The 13,655-nt window shown below is 38.8% G+C and overlaps 1 protein-coding gene across 1 annotated transcript in view; it reads left to right on the top strand.

The window, feature by feature from the left end:
- Positions 1-13,655, top strand: part of slx4ip (SLX4 interacting protein) — a 117,380-nt gene that overhangs the window by 78,727 nt on the left and 24,998 nt on the right. Inside the window, 1 exon segment of the mRNA XM_070889851.1 lies at positions 9,452-9,529. Coding sequence (XP_070745952.1) covers positions 9,452-9,529 — 78 coding nt within the window.

The following is a 13,655-nucleotide window of genomic DNA, read 5'->3' as shown; positions in this document are numbered from 1 at the left end:
TTTTGCACACCTCGGCGGGTCTGGTGCGGCGATGTTGGTGGCGGGTCGCGACCCCGCTGCTGGCTCCATCCCGCTATCGAAAATGAATTTACGTTGATGGGGTTTGTTCAGACTGCCCAGCGCATTTCCCGGTCCAATTAAAGGAAACGGGTCTGGTGATGTCATTCATGCCACATCATCAGCAGGTTTCCTTAAAGGGGGCCATGCCCAACTTTCTTTTGACATTTGTGCTGTGTCAGTAGTATTCTACAGCATTGAAGTGCTGCAAACATTGACAATCACTGCACAGAGGCACCCAGGTTCTCCTGTGACTATGGAGAGAGTCAGAGCACACAGGGAGGTCCTCTTCCCTTCTGATGGGCAGAAAGCACCTCCCCAGGAGACCAAAACAGCTTGGTTGCACATTGCACAGGAGGGCATAAGCAGGGATGTGGTCAGGAGGACCTGGCTGCAGTTGCGTGAATGTTTCAGTGATCTCAGTAGATCACAAAACATTAGTACAAAGCCACACTCAACCTCATCCTTCTGTGCTTCTCATCACATCCCCATCACTCTGTCTTCCCTACTCTACTCCTGCACATCCTTACTCGCACCAACTTACCTTGCACCTCCACCCATCCCTCTCTATCTACATTATCACATCCCCATTTCACTGGCCACCTCTCACACTCACTCTCATCCTAATGCAATCATACCAACTAACAACACCCAAGGGTAGCCACTTGGGTGTTTTATTCAATGTTTATGTAAAGTTTCTATTAATGTGCTGTCAAACATTTAAATCTTTATTTTCAACATTTTTTCTGTTCTTGGACAGATTTGTGTGCACTTTTGGATATGGCTTAGTGAGTTGCAGTGAATGGTGATACATAACGTTGCCCCCCCCCCCAGCAATGGTGATGAGTGAAAGAAATGGCTTGGTCATTGTAGGGATGGTTTATGGTGTTAGTGTGGGGTGGTGCCAACTTGACGCATCATCTGGCAGCCAGGGTGTACAGCGTAGTTACGTTAAGTAAATTTGTCTATGATGAGACCATGTTTGGCTTCCTGGGCAGCAACATACTCGGGTGCTGATGCGCTCTGTCCTGTGCAGCATCAAGTGATTGCAGAGAAGATTAGTGGTGTTGCTGGGGCACATCATGGTCCGCTTCTGAGAAACAAGGTGAGACAGTATAAATGGCATCTATGCTGATGGAATAGATGACAGAAGTGATCTGTCAATGGTGAAATAGGTAATGAGGTGAGATTAGATGGAGATGTGTGGAAAGACTTGCAACATGCTGAATCGGTAGTGGAAATACAGTCAAGAACAGCTTCTGGCTGAGTAAAATGATTTCTGTCAGGTGGGAGCTTTTATTGTATATTTGAAGCTATCAAGGAATCAGCTGGAGCAATGGCCACTGAACTCCCACCTCAGATTGACAGACGTGGTCACCAAAGAGCGTAGTTCCCATGGCAGTGAAGTTAAAGTTAAAAGGTAAGGTACAAAAGCCTGTTAAGGGTCTGGTAAGTACATTATAATGAGTTTAATTGGGTCGCCCGCCGCTCCAGTTGGGCAAGAGATCTTTGCAGCCTTTCCCAATTTATTTCATTCCCAATCTGTGAGAACCAGCAACAATCTGAAGAGAGGGCAGCAGCAATGAGAGGAATGGGTGTAGATTGGGGATTGAGGTGGAGTTGGAGAGTGGGTCTACCTGGGTTCTGGAGTCAGGCTTTAGGCCCCTTGTGTTAATTTCCATCTGTGGTCGATTATTTGAGGCACAGGTTTCTAGCGGTGAAGTTTGTTTTAAAAAAATTATGTCGGTAGCTGTAACTTGGGTGTTATTGGAGAATTTACTTTGTTTTAAGTCATTTCTAGTGGTGGTTGTCAGTACGATGGGCTTCAACGTTTCATATGGAACCGTGGAGTCATAAGCCAGTGGAGAAATAGTGAAGTGGTGAGAAACGTGTGGGGTTACTCGGGAAGAATTGGGGTTGCACGAAAGTTACTTTGGGTGGACATCTGGGAATGGACGGAGGAAAGAAAGCATTGGGCAATGTAAAGATGTGGTCAGGGCTGTAGGGAAAGACTCCAAATGGCCTTAATTTGAGGCTTATGTTGTTGACGTACAATTACGCCTGAGGCAGAAAATATTTTCGAGGGATTCAGAACACTAGAGTTCAGTAACGATAAGGATTTTGTTTAAAATTTAATTATTTTCTTGTGGGCTTATGTTATAGATTTAATTTTCATCTGTATATTTTGAGTTTGATTTCTCTTTCATACGATTTCCATTGTGATGTCCTACAGGTTTACAAAAATTAAGAAATTTGCATAAAAGCTAAATCAGCTGGAAGAAATTTGCCGAGGATTTTGGTTATGATTAAGTGCAACACAAAAAAATACTATGCCATTTTATTATTTACCAGTTGCTTTACTCCAACATGTCAAATGATATTTTATAGGGACAAGCACATTACACCATGTAATGAGCAATTCATCATTCTACTACTAAAGTGAAACTGTGTTTTTTAAAGCCACAAAATCTAAATGCCGTTGTATAAATGGGGTGAATTTAATTTCTCTACATGCTGCAGATCAAAGCCATGGTTTTCTTTTTCCTTTTAAGTGATTGTCAATCAGAGCTTACATATTCTGGCTCTTATCAATTATTTGTAACTGCTGGAGGACATTTGATAGCCCAAATTGCAAGTGGACTTTGTATATTCCAAATTACTACCTTTGTTTTTTTTTAAGTGTACGAAACTCCAAGTGTGACTGTCGCGAAGTGTGCTTTACTCATGCCATTTTATGACAGCGGAAGAGGGGACAATTGCCCTCAGGAGTGTTGTAGAGCCTCCTCCTCCTGGCTTTGTCAAAACTTTTTTTTTTAAGTTTTTTTTATTTATTTAGCTTTCTGGTGGTGGATGCTTGTTTGGCTGCATCCACATGAGTAAAACCTAAATGGAACAGGTCGCTGGCATTTTCAAGAGGGGTCTAAAACTGACATTGGGTCCCTCATTAGCATATGCAATAAGCCCAATGCCTGTTTCAAACAGCCACCCTAACGCCTGAAAAAGGCCCACTCCAATATCGGGTTGGACATCTTTCAGACATCCTTGGTCTAAAAAAATTGGCCCTTTTTATGGCTGTTTTACACCTGTAAAATGGGCGCAACTATGAGTGCTCTCTAGCTCTAATTTAGAGAGCGGAGTTTTATTTATAACTAAGTATCACACCACATATTACATTGAGCTATCAAAGGGCAATCATCACCATTGTTAACCAAATATTGATCCAACTGTTTTGTACAGAATTTAATCAACATAACTTTCGATGGGAATCTATTCCATAATTGTTGGCAAAAATACTTCATCAAATTTCCAGACTAGAAAGGCATCTGGCACATCCATTTCTGAACAAACCCTAATTTGATGAAAGGAAATCCCAATCATGAATTCAGTGCAATTAATACTTGTATACAGAATGTTGTTTACACAAACTGGATACGTGTAATTTTCCCTACGTCACTCTTTGAATGAAACCCATTTTCCAGTGGAAATTGGTGAAATTTCGGATAAAATCTGGGGTCATTTAAGTGATTGAGATGACCAAGTTATTATTTACAGATGGATAGCATTGCAACTTAAATCACTCTCATCCACGCACATATTGAAGGGAGATTAGAAACATGAGCGAAACCTGTAGTATAGGCCAGCTTGAACCATCTAGTTGTCACTGGGCCAGTTTCAACCATTTAGTTGTCATTTAAGGGATACCTACCAACAGTATACCAGTACATTCTGTATCCATGACAAAGAACCACAGACATATGAAACATTGGAAGTGATTACACTGGTAATCTCTCTAGATGTCCACAGGCTATTTGAGGTGGTTTTATCAAAGCACATCTGTTCCATTTCTAGAATAACGTACTTATTATCTGACTGCATGAACTTTGTCTATATAAGTAGGTTTAATTATCATCCACAAATTTATAAAAGCAGTTTAGATACCCCTCCTGTTTTACACTGCTTTATAATCTCATTCTTGCTTACGTAAGACTTTCAGTACCCTTATGCTGAAAAAGTTTTCTTTTGTAACGATTGTGATTGAATGATTGTTAAAAGTTTAGGAATGAAATGGTTAAACTCCATAGGTAAAATGACAAGTGTCTCTTGAATTTGTGTAGTTTCACCTTGTATGTTGGCTGTTTACAGGAAGACAACGCGCCTCCTTTAATCTAATACGCAGCTTCGAGAAAATGCTGCTGGTGTTAGTGGTAAAGTTATGCAGGTGCCAGATTCCGCTGGGACAAGAACACCTGCCAGGCTGCTCCAGATAACTCAGCAGCTTTGAGCATTTTCCCAGGCTCCCAGATGAATGGTCACTAATAACCGTGGGAGAGGGCTTCCAGTGTCGCATAGTGTACCACATTCTCCACTTGGCAGTGTTATGTAGCTGAAGTCTGCTTGGCTGTGATTGCAATTTTTTTTTAAAGTAAGACTGAAGAAATATGCAGCTGAGGATTTTTAAATTTTAATCTCAAACAATTCTTAAATTTAGTAAGCATAACAAAATGATCTAATTTTAAGATGGTAACTTTGAAATGTAAGCAACTGCAGTATCTCCTAAAATGATGTAATTTGATTACAGTCAGTGTATCAGATAAGTACACTGCTGGAAAAAGGCTGAAGGTAGCTGCCAAAAATGACTAAAAGTAATTGCACATCATTCTGCAGTTGGTGAAGTTATTTTGAAAGTTTACATGACTTGAAATGCTCAGACATACTTGACCACTTCCCAGATTCAAGCAGAGACATGTAACTGTGCTATCTCCTGGGAAATAAAGATATTCACTGAAAACATTATTTCCAAAACCCAGCGTGGTCAGCATTCTCAATGTGTGGTTTAGAGCGGATCTACAAAACTATATTAAAAGTTTGCATTTATGCACTTTACCAGTTGATTAGTGTAACTAATAAGATTATTAACTATATATAAAGTATATCATTCAATAGTCAGAAATTGATAGTTTCTTTCCTATCGAAATGCATACAGCTTTTCATGTTGTTTTGTTTTCTGTTGAGGAATGTGCATTATTAGCATATAATAAAATGCAAGAATTCTTTCCTAAAGCCACATCTATTGCTGATGTGCCTTGCTCACTGTGTGATTTGTGTGCCTGCCATGATTTTAGCTTTGAAACTTATTTTTTTTATTGTCTTAATCATTTTTATTTTCTAAAAATATGTTTATTATATTGGCTCATTACTAGAATTCAGATGGGTAACTCAGAAAAAAAATAAGACTTGTAGACACACTTGTGGGAGTTGGTCTTTCAGTCCTAAGGCCAAAAGGTGTTGATTACCTATTGAGGAAAATGTCCCATTGGTTGATAGAGATTCAAACTGGGATGACTGATTGGCAAAAGCTTTTTAAATTCTTGTTCTCTCAGAATCCGTTTGAAGAAGATGAGGTTCTAAGAATCCCTTGGGGCACCACCTCCTTAAATCACCAAGGTTCTCACATGAATGAGTCTCTCCGGGGACCAGCTAACAGAATCTGGTCACTACAATAGCTTAACTTCTCCCTTACAGCAGACTTAACTCTGATCACTTCTCTCAATATTAACTACCATCGTAAGCTTTAGACTGGAGAGGTCATTAAAGTCCATGTCCCCACATCCAGTACCTCAGTGTATGGTAAGTGAAAGAGAGTGGGCTTGTGGCATAATAACAGTTAATTTTCAAATGCATTTTGAAAATGCACGTCCTTTTCTCTCGCCCAATTTTCTCTTCTTGTATGTCCACTGTTGCCAAGTGCTGAAATGTTGCATCCTTCATGCAAGTGATCCAACTCATAAGAACAAAAGATAAGAACATAATAAATAGGAGCAGAAGTAGGCCATCTGGCTCCTCGAGCCTGCTCTGCTATTCAATAAGATCATGGCTGATCCGATCCTGGCCTCAACTCCTGGCTTCCCTGCCCTCTTTCAATAACCCTTGACTTCCTTATCTTTAAAAAATCTGTCTATTTCCAACTTAAATATATTCAATGACTCAGTCTCCACTGCTTTCTGGGGTAGAGAATTCCAAAGATTCACGACCCTCTGAGAGAAGAAATTCCTCCTCATTTCCATTTTAAATGGGCGACCCTTTATTCTGAGACTATGCTCCCTAGTTCTAGATCCTCCACGAGAGGAAACATCCTCTCTGCATCTACCCTGTCAAGCCTCCTCAGAATCTTATATATTTCAATAAGATCACCTCTCAGTATTCTAAACTCCAATGAGTATAGGCCATTTTGGTCATCTGTATGTGGGGCAGTACTATTTTGCATTGAGTTTCTTTGAGGAACTCATATAGATACTGGCAAACTGTTTCAAAATAGAAAAATCTCTGTCAATCTAAGCTGCAATTTGAACTTGGGTCTTAAGTTTGGGCACTCAACACTCGTATGCTCTAAATGAAAACCCTTTTTAAAAAGATTAATTGTGTGTTTTTTTTAAAAAGTGTGCATTAAATGTCCATAATAGATTTTTTTTTTAAATTATGTCTATGCACACCGACCCCCGTCTACAAAATCTTTCTTCCTGTTGTCAAAGTTTTCTATTGTAAATGTTTATGTCCACATTTATAATAAAAACTGCCAATGTCACACTGTAATAATACCCTCCCACCTTTATTGGTGCTGTAGTGCCTCAGTTGGGGTCTCCCAGCACCTCGTCTTACCACCACCTCTTCCATGCCTAGCAACATATAGGGCAATCCATTTCTTCCACTGCTTTTTACATCCAGCAGATCGTATTCTGGGTTGTGTCCGTATCTAAGTCCCTTTTAGCCGTACTCACATCTCCCTACCAGGAGAACCGAGCAGATGCAATGGGAAAGACACCACTCCCTTTCCATCGGATGCGAGTACCCTGCTAGATGTTAACACAGTAGTCAGATGTTGTAGTTCTGATCTCCTGCTTGCCTACTGGGATGGATCACTCTGCTCCTGTTGGATAAGAATACCCCACTGGATGTCAATCCAGTATTCAGAGACTGAAACTATCGTCTCTGCTTGCCAGGGCTCCTTGGCTTGTACTGCATAGAAACTCCAATGCTCCAACTAACGCAACTTCTCTACTTCCTAACTTGCCATAAGTTTTGCTATCTAACCATAAATAATATAAAATTGAAGTATTGGAGACAACTAAGGGCACACTTTAAAATTGGAACTGAATTACATCCCTAGTCAAGTGATCCCTCCTACCCCGCCCCTCGAAACCCACTTCCCTTGAAGATTATACTTGATCTTGACTCTCCATGTGTAATGCCATAGGTGATCAACTAGTACAAAAACAACTTGGATTTATATAGCACTTTTAGCATAGAAAAGCATCTCAAGGCATTTCATGGAAGTGTAAAAATGACTTAAGAGCATAAGAACATTAAAAATAGGAGCAGGAGTAGGTCATACAGCCCCTCGAGCCTGCTCCGCCATTTAATACGATCTTGGCTGATCCAATCATGGACTCGTCATCTCAGTTTTAAATGGAAGGCCACTTATTCTAAGATTATGCTCTCTAGTTCTAGTCTCCCCTATCAGTGGAAACATTCTTTCTGCATCCACCTGGTCAAGCCCCCTCATAATCTTATAAGTTTCGATAAGATCACCTCTCAATCTTCTGAATTCCAATGAGTAGAGGCCCAACCTACTCAACCTTTCCTCATAAGTCAACCCCCTCATCTCTGGAATCAATCTAATGATCCTTCTCTGAACTGCCTCCAAAGCAATTATATCCTTTCGTAAATATGGAAACCAAAACTGCACGGAGTATTCCAGGTGTGGCCTCACCAATACCCTGTATAACTGTAGCAAGACTTCCCTGCTTTTATAAGGGAAATTACAAGGAGATATTACAAGTGGCTAAAAGCTTGGCCAAAGAGATGAGTTTTAAGGAGGGTGTTAAAGGAAGTGAGAGTGGTGCAGAGGTGCAGAGGTTTCGGTGGGGAATTCCAGAGATTAGGACCTATATAGCTGAAGACACAGGTGCCAAAAGGCCAGAGTCGGAGAAACACAGAGTTCTCAGATGATTGTATGACTGGAGGAAGTTACAGAGATAGGGAGGGGCGAGGCCATAAAGAGATTGAAACACGAGAATGAGAATTTTTAATTTGACGCGTACTGCCTAATTCTCTCGAAGCCAGATCACATTTTATTTTTTGTTATTTACATTAATGATGCACAAATCAAAGGTATTTTGTTACATTTATATGTAATTTGTTTAAAATGTAAGTAGTGCTTTAAAATGATACACATTTCTTTACATACAGAGACATTTAACATTTTTCCCACCAAACTGCCATTGGATAATGTTTTCCCATCATCTTGCATCACTTCAGTGCACCTAATCATTTACACACAAACCAAAGATGGCTTGATGTTGTCTTAGTTCAACACTTTAGATGCAACTATTCAAATTTCCATTCACAAATAGGGTTAGTAAAATATTTTATGCAGTAGGATTGCATGATAACCTGTAATAGAATGTTGGCATCTCAACTCATGGTTATCTGTCACAGCTGTGGCTTGTTAGTCCTTGGATAGACTGCTGGATAGGGTACCCTTTAAAGTAGACTATTGCACTTGGTATGAGAGAACAAAAATATATTTTCCACGTCTGTCTTCTATTTGTGCTAAATTAAGCAGTAGTGGCAACAATACTGGAGTATTCCGCATCCTGCACTCTTCTGTTCTCATACTGGAGAAGAATATATATATATGGGCCCCACAATTCTTGGTCCTGGGAGGGTGAGATCGTTCTTGCGCCAGATGGGGAAAGGAGGGATACGGAAATTTAGGCCGGGGCATGTACTACAAGATTTCGCCCCTTTTTATCGATGAACAAAAATTCTTAAGGGGGTGTGGGGCTGCTTACTGCACCCACCTGACATCACTAAAGTAAGGTGAGCTAAGAGAATGACGCCCCCACCAGAAATTCCACCACATCTACTCTTCTTGCAGCCACCCAAAACCAAGCCTGAATGATGCAGGCATACTTAATAGACCATCGTAGAAGTAGGGGTCTAATGCCGGTTTCTTGATACAGTCGAGCGAGCAGAGGAAAAATTCCAGTAACAATGCTCATGCTCGTCATGCCGGGAACCAGTCTCTGAAAGGCTGCACCCCAGTCACGGGAAGCTCAGCAACCCCTAGAACCCTAACCACTCAAAAACAGCAGGTGCCTAGTTCCCTAGTTCATAATGCGATATAACCAGTTAGAGGGAGCATAGAGACACCTCGATGCAGTAGAAAAGAAATTATTCAGCCACAAGTTAATCTCAGAACATTGCAGGCTAGTCTCTAGCAAATGAAGTAGGTGTTTTAGAAACATGTGAAATGCATATCTTGGCAACAGTTCATTACAAGAGATGATTTGTTCAAAATATGTTTTCTATTTTCACGTGATTTATTTCGTAGGACAAAATTTCCGTCTTGCAGCTTACTTTATGAAGAGACATACAAACTTGAGATGTGTCACAAAGCGGCAATATTGTGGTATGTACACATTTAGGAATGATAAAGTTTAATTACATTTTAACCAGAAAATATTACCTATGTACTACATGCCTATAAGTCACTGAATACATTGAAAATGCTAGCTCTCTTTAAAATGTTGTTTTTGTTATTATGCATCTTTTAGCATTGTTCTATTTTTTATTCTTAAAGTACGTTTGGTTGGATTGTCTCTTCTGTATTTTTGTTACAATAGAAGGAAAAATAACTAGTCCAAGAGCAGATTAAAATAAGAACTGCTTCAGAGCCACCCAACTCTACAAAGCCACATTACAAATTGGAAATCTGACATTGGTGACTGTGTATAAAACAATTGAGGGACTCTGCAGGGCAAATTTGGCCACAATCCCAACATATGGCTGAAGTTTTAAATGACTACTTTGCATCAATCTTCACTACTGAAGATGACACCGGGTTACCAATGTTGTAATATATAGCTGATGCTAAAATTGTTTCTGTAAAAGTAAATGTTGAAATAGTCCTTGCTAGAGTTAGACCTCTTAAAGAAAACTGAGCTATGTTGTACTGGCTCATGTATGTAGTATCTCACCAAGGTCTGGGATTGTTCCCACAAAAAACAAAAGGGACCCACGGGATGCCGATATTTAAAAAGGACAATGTCAGAACCCGGCAACTACAGGTCTGTTAACTTAAATTCACTTGTCGGCAAGTTGCCAGAAGGGATTATTGGAGATGCTGTATATGATCATCTTGATGGAGATGGGGTTATTAAGGAATCGCAGGCATGGCTTCTGGAAAAGAAATCTCACGCATTTGAATTTTTGAGGCAGTTACCAAGTTGATGGATAATGAAAGCCGGGTTGATATTGTATATTTAGATTCTGAAAAAAGCCTTTGATAAAGTGCTACACAAAAGGCTTCTAAGTAAGGCTGTGTTTTGAGGTTTGCAGGCAGATCTCTGGTTGGAAAGTGGATAGTTGCACTCGCATAAGGGGGCTATTAAAGGCCATTGAGACTGCTCAGTAGTGGTGCCCTGCAGGAAACAGTTTTAGGGCCGTTGTTGTTCAAAATGTTTATTAATGATCAGGATGAAGACATCAGGGGAACACAAGTTTGTGGATGACGGAAAGAGATATGCAGGAATTAGGACCTTTGATGGGGAAAGAAAATTACAGGTGAATGAAGAAGCAATGGGAGAATGGGTCCCTATCTGACACATGTCTTTCATATTAGATAAATGCATCGTGAGTCATTTGAGCTGCGCTAATTCCAAGCAGGTACGCACCATACTGGGTTGCACATTCAATAATGCTGAATAGGAGAAGGACCTGGGAGTTGGAGCAGTTCTGGGCACAACACCTTAGGAAAGATATATTGGCCTTGGAGTGAGTGAAGCGTAAGTTTACCAGAATGATACCTAGATTCCAAGTGTTAAGTTACAAGGAGAAATTACACAAATTAGGGTTGTATTCCCTATAATTTAGACGGTTAAGGGGTGATTTGATCGAAGTTTTCAAGATATTAAGGGGAACAGATAGGGTAGATAAAGAGAAACTATTTCCATTGGCTGGGATTCTAGGACTAGGGAGCATAGTCTAAGAATTAAAGCCAGACCTTTCAAGAGTGAAATTAGGAAACACTTCTACACAAAAAGGGTGGTAGAAGTTTGGAACTCTCTCCTGCAAACCGCAAATTGCTCATTTTAAATCGGAGATTGATAGATTTTTGTTATCCAAAGCTATTAAGGGATATGGAGTTAGGTTGCGGATCAGTCATGTTCTGGACATTGCTCATGGCACTATAACAACCTAGCAGCAAACAAAACTAATATTATACTTTGTAATATAATATATATTTTTGAAGAGTATTTTGAACAACAAATAATCCCCAGATTCCCTTTTAAAACTATATTAAGTTCAAGAGACTGGGAAGGAATTTATTATGATTATTATGCACATATTAAGCAGCATTTCGTAATCAAACTACATGTTTAGAAGATATATAAAGATTAATGTTTAAATTAATTTATAAATTAACTTATTTTTGGTATCAACATCAAATTGCTAGTTAAGGATTAGCCTCTTAATTCCTCTCCATGCTATTAACAGATGGACGTGTAACATGTTCAAATAACGTTACTCTGGCCACTTTTAGAGGAGGCATTAGCCCATTTAAAGTAAATGAGTTAATGGCTCTGTTAAAATAGGAGATAGAGAAATGTCACATCGTGTTAAGCATTCATCTAATAGTAATTTTTGGATTATTATCTATTAGCTTAACATGAGTGGCTAGAAGGTGAAGAGGAGGTAATATTTATTCTAGTGAAGCTCACTGAAAATCTACAAGCAACAAATTCACAAGAACATTTATGTTCACTCATAAAATTACAGCAAAAGAAAACCCAATATATTTTCTGTGTATTTTCTATTGGCTTACTTTTTAATGTGAATATTTTCAGTTATTTATAATTATGAGTTGAGATTTGTTTTTGTTGTGCGAATCACTACATTTGGTACAGTGCAAAACAACATATGTTATATTCAGGGTATGTGATGCATATTTTTCTATGAACAAGAATCATATCCAACACATCTAGGTAGTCTGAAGAACTGAATCATGTTATAAAGACTGATTGGCTGAAAAAAAATGTATAAAACTTTGCCTGACCTACTCATTCTATGAGGATCATAAGTTTGAATGACCTCCAAGGGTTAATGGTAAAGATGTATTAAAATCTTGTAAATGGAGTGCGATATCTGAACTTTATTCATGACACTTCTACCAGAGTGAATACCTGAGAACAATTTAGATTATATTTTATAATGTGCCAGAATGAAGGTATGATGTCGTATTGTAATACTTAACAGATGGGTATCTGGCAATGATCTATAGTCAAGTTATTAATAGTACCATTACACTCAGTCAGTATTGAATTTGTATCAAAAATAAAAATTATAAAACTAAAATAAATCCTTTTTATAAATGCCAATATATTTTATTTAAACTTGTAAGCAATCGTATGTAAAGAGTGAGTCTCACCCTCCCCAATTTAAAAAAAAAAAAATCAAAGCATTACCATTAATTTTCTTTTGTCGTTCTGTTAATTTATGTATATATCTTCATCACCATCTGTTACTCATGGCGGGAGCTGTCTGTGTTGGTAATGTGGTCAGAGTCCATTTAAAATATTTTGATATCATGCCCTCCTCCTCTGAGAGGTAATGTACCTTTAGAAAGCCTTTTTATTGCCCTTTATATGCTTTGCTAATTTTTTTGCATAGTTCCACATGGTCTATTTAATCTCCTTTTTGTAACTTTCCTTTATATATTTGTCCTGGCTTTCATTTGCTCCATAAGCACTCTTATGCTACTATTTTAGTTTCAAATTTGATGTAATCATCCTATTCATTCATGGAACCCCAGCCTTCCATGCATTCCTTTTGTTCCGTACTGGACTATACTTAATTTGTACCCTTCCTGTTTCCTGTTTCAATATTTCTCATTTCTGATCTCGTTTTATTTGCCAATTTGTACTTTCATATAATGTGGACAAGATCCCTTTTCATTTTGCTATAATTTGCTTTTTTTTAGTCAAGAGTCCTTGTCCACATTTTTTTTTTCCTTTACTGTTCTTACACTGAACCTAATTATATTGTGGTCACTGTTTCACAAATATTCCCTAATTTTAAGTCGCCTACCTGCTCTATTTAATTAGCCAGATCAGGTCAAGTTGTGCTCCCCTCCTTGTTGGAGTAACAACATATTGATTGAGAACAGTTTTGAACACACTGCAAAACAAAAAGTTATTTTCCTTTTTTACTACAAACATTTTCCTACCATAATCTACTTTTGAATAATTGGAATCTCCTCTGATTTTTATGTTATTGTTGAATTTTGCATTATCAGTTTGTGTCAGACATTCAAAGTAGTGCCAAAAGCCATTCTACTACCTCGTGCCAATCTCAAGAAAGTCATCATAGACAGTTCCAGTTAAGCCTGCTACTTGGAACAATTCTCATTCTTTTACCAGATGTTGCTGTCTGGAGTTTAGAGCCAAGAATGATCTGCAGTTAACTCGGTCTGTTCTGACTCTAAGCAAGCAGGCCATTCTCCTTCTCCTGTGCACTTTTAGGTCAGACTCCCACAG

This window comes from Pristiophorus japonicus, chromosome 9, assembly GCF_044704955.1.
Source record: "Pristiophorus japonicus isolate sPriJap1 chromosome 9, sPriJap1.hap1, whole genome shotgun sequence".
In the NCBI taxonomy this organism is placed as follows: Eukaryota; Metazoa; Chordata; class Chondrichthyes; family Pristiophoridae; genus Pristiophorus; species Pristiophorus japonicus.
The sequence above is the reverse complement of the archived record's forward strand: the minus strand, read 5'-3'. Positions and strand labels throughout refer to the sequence as shown.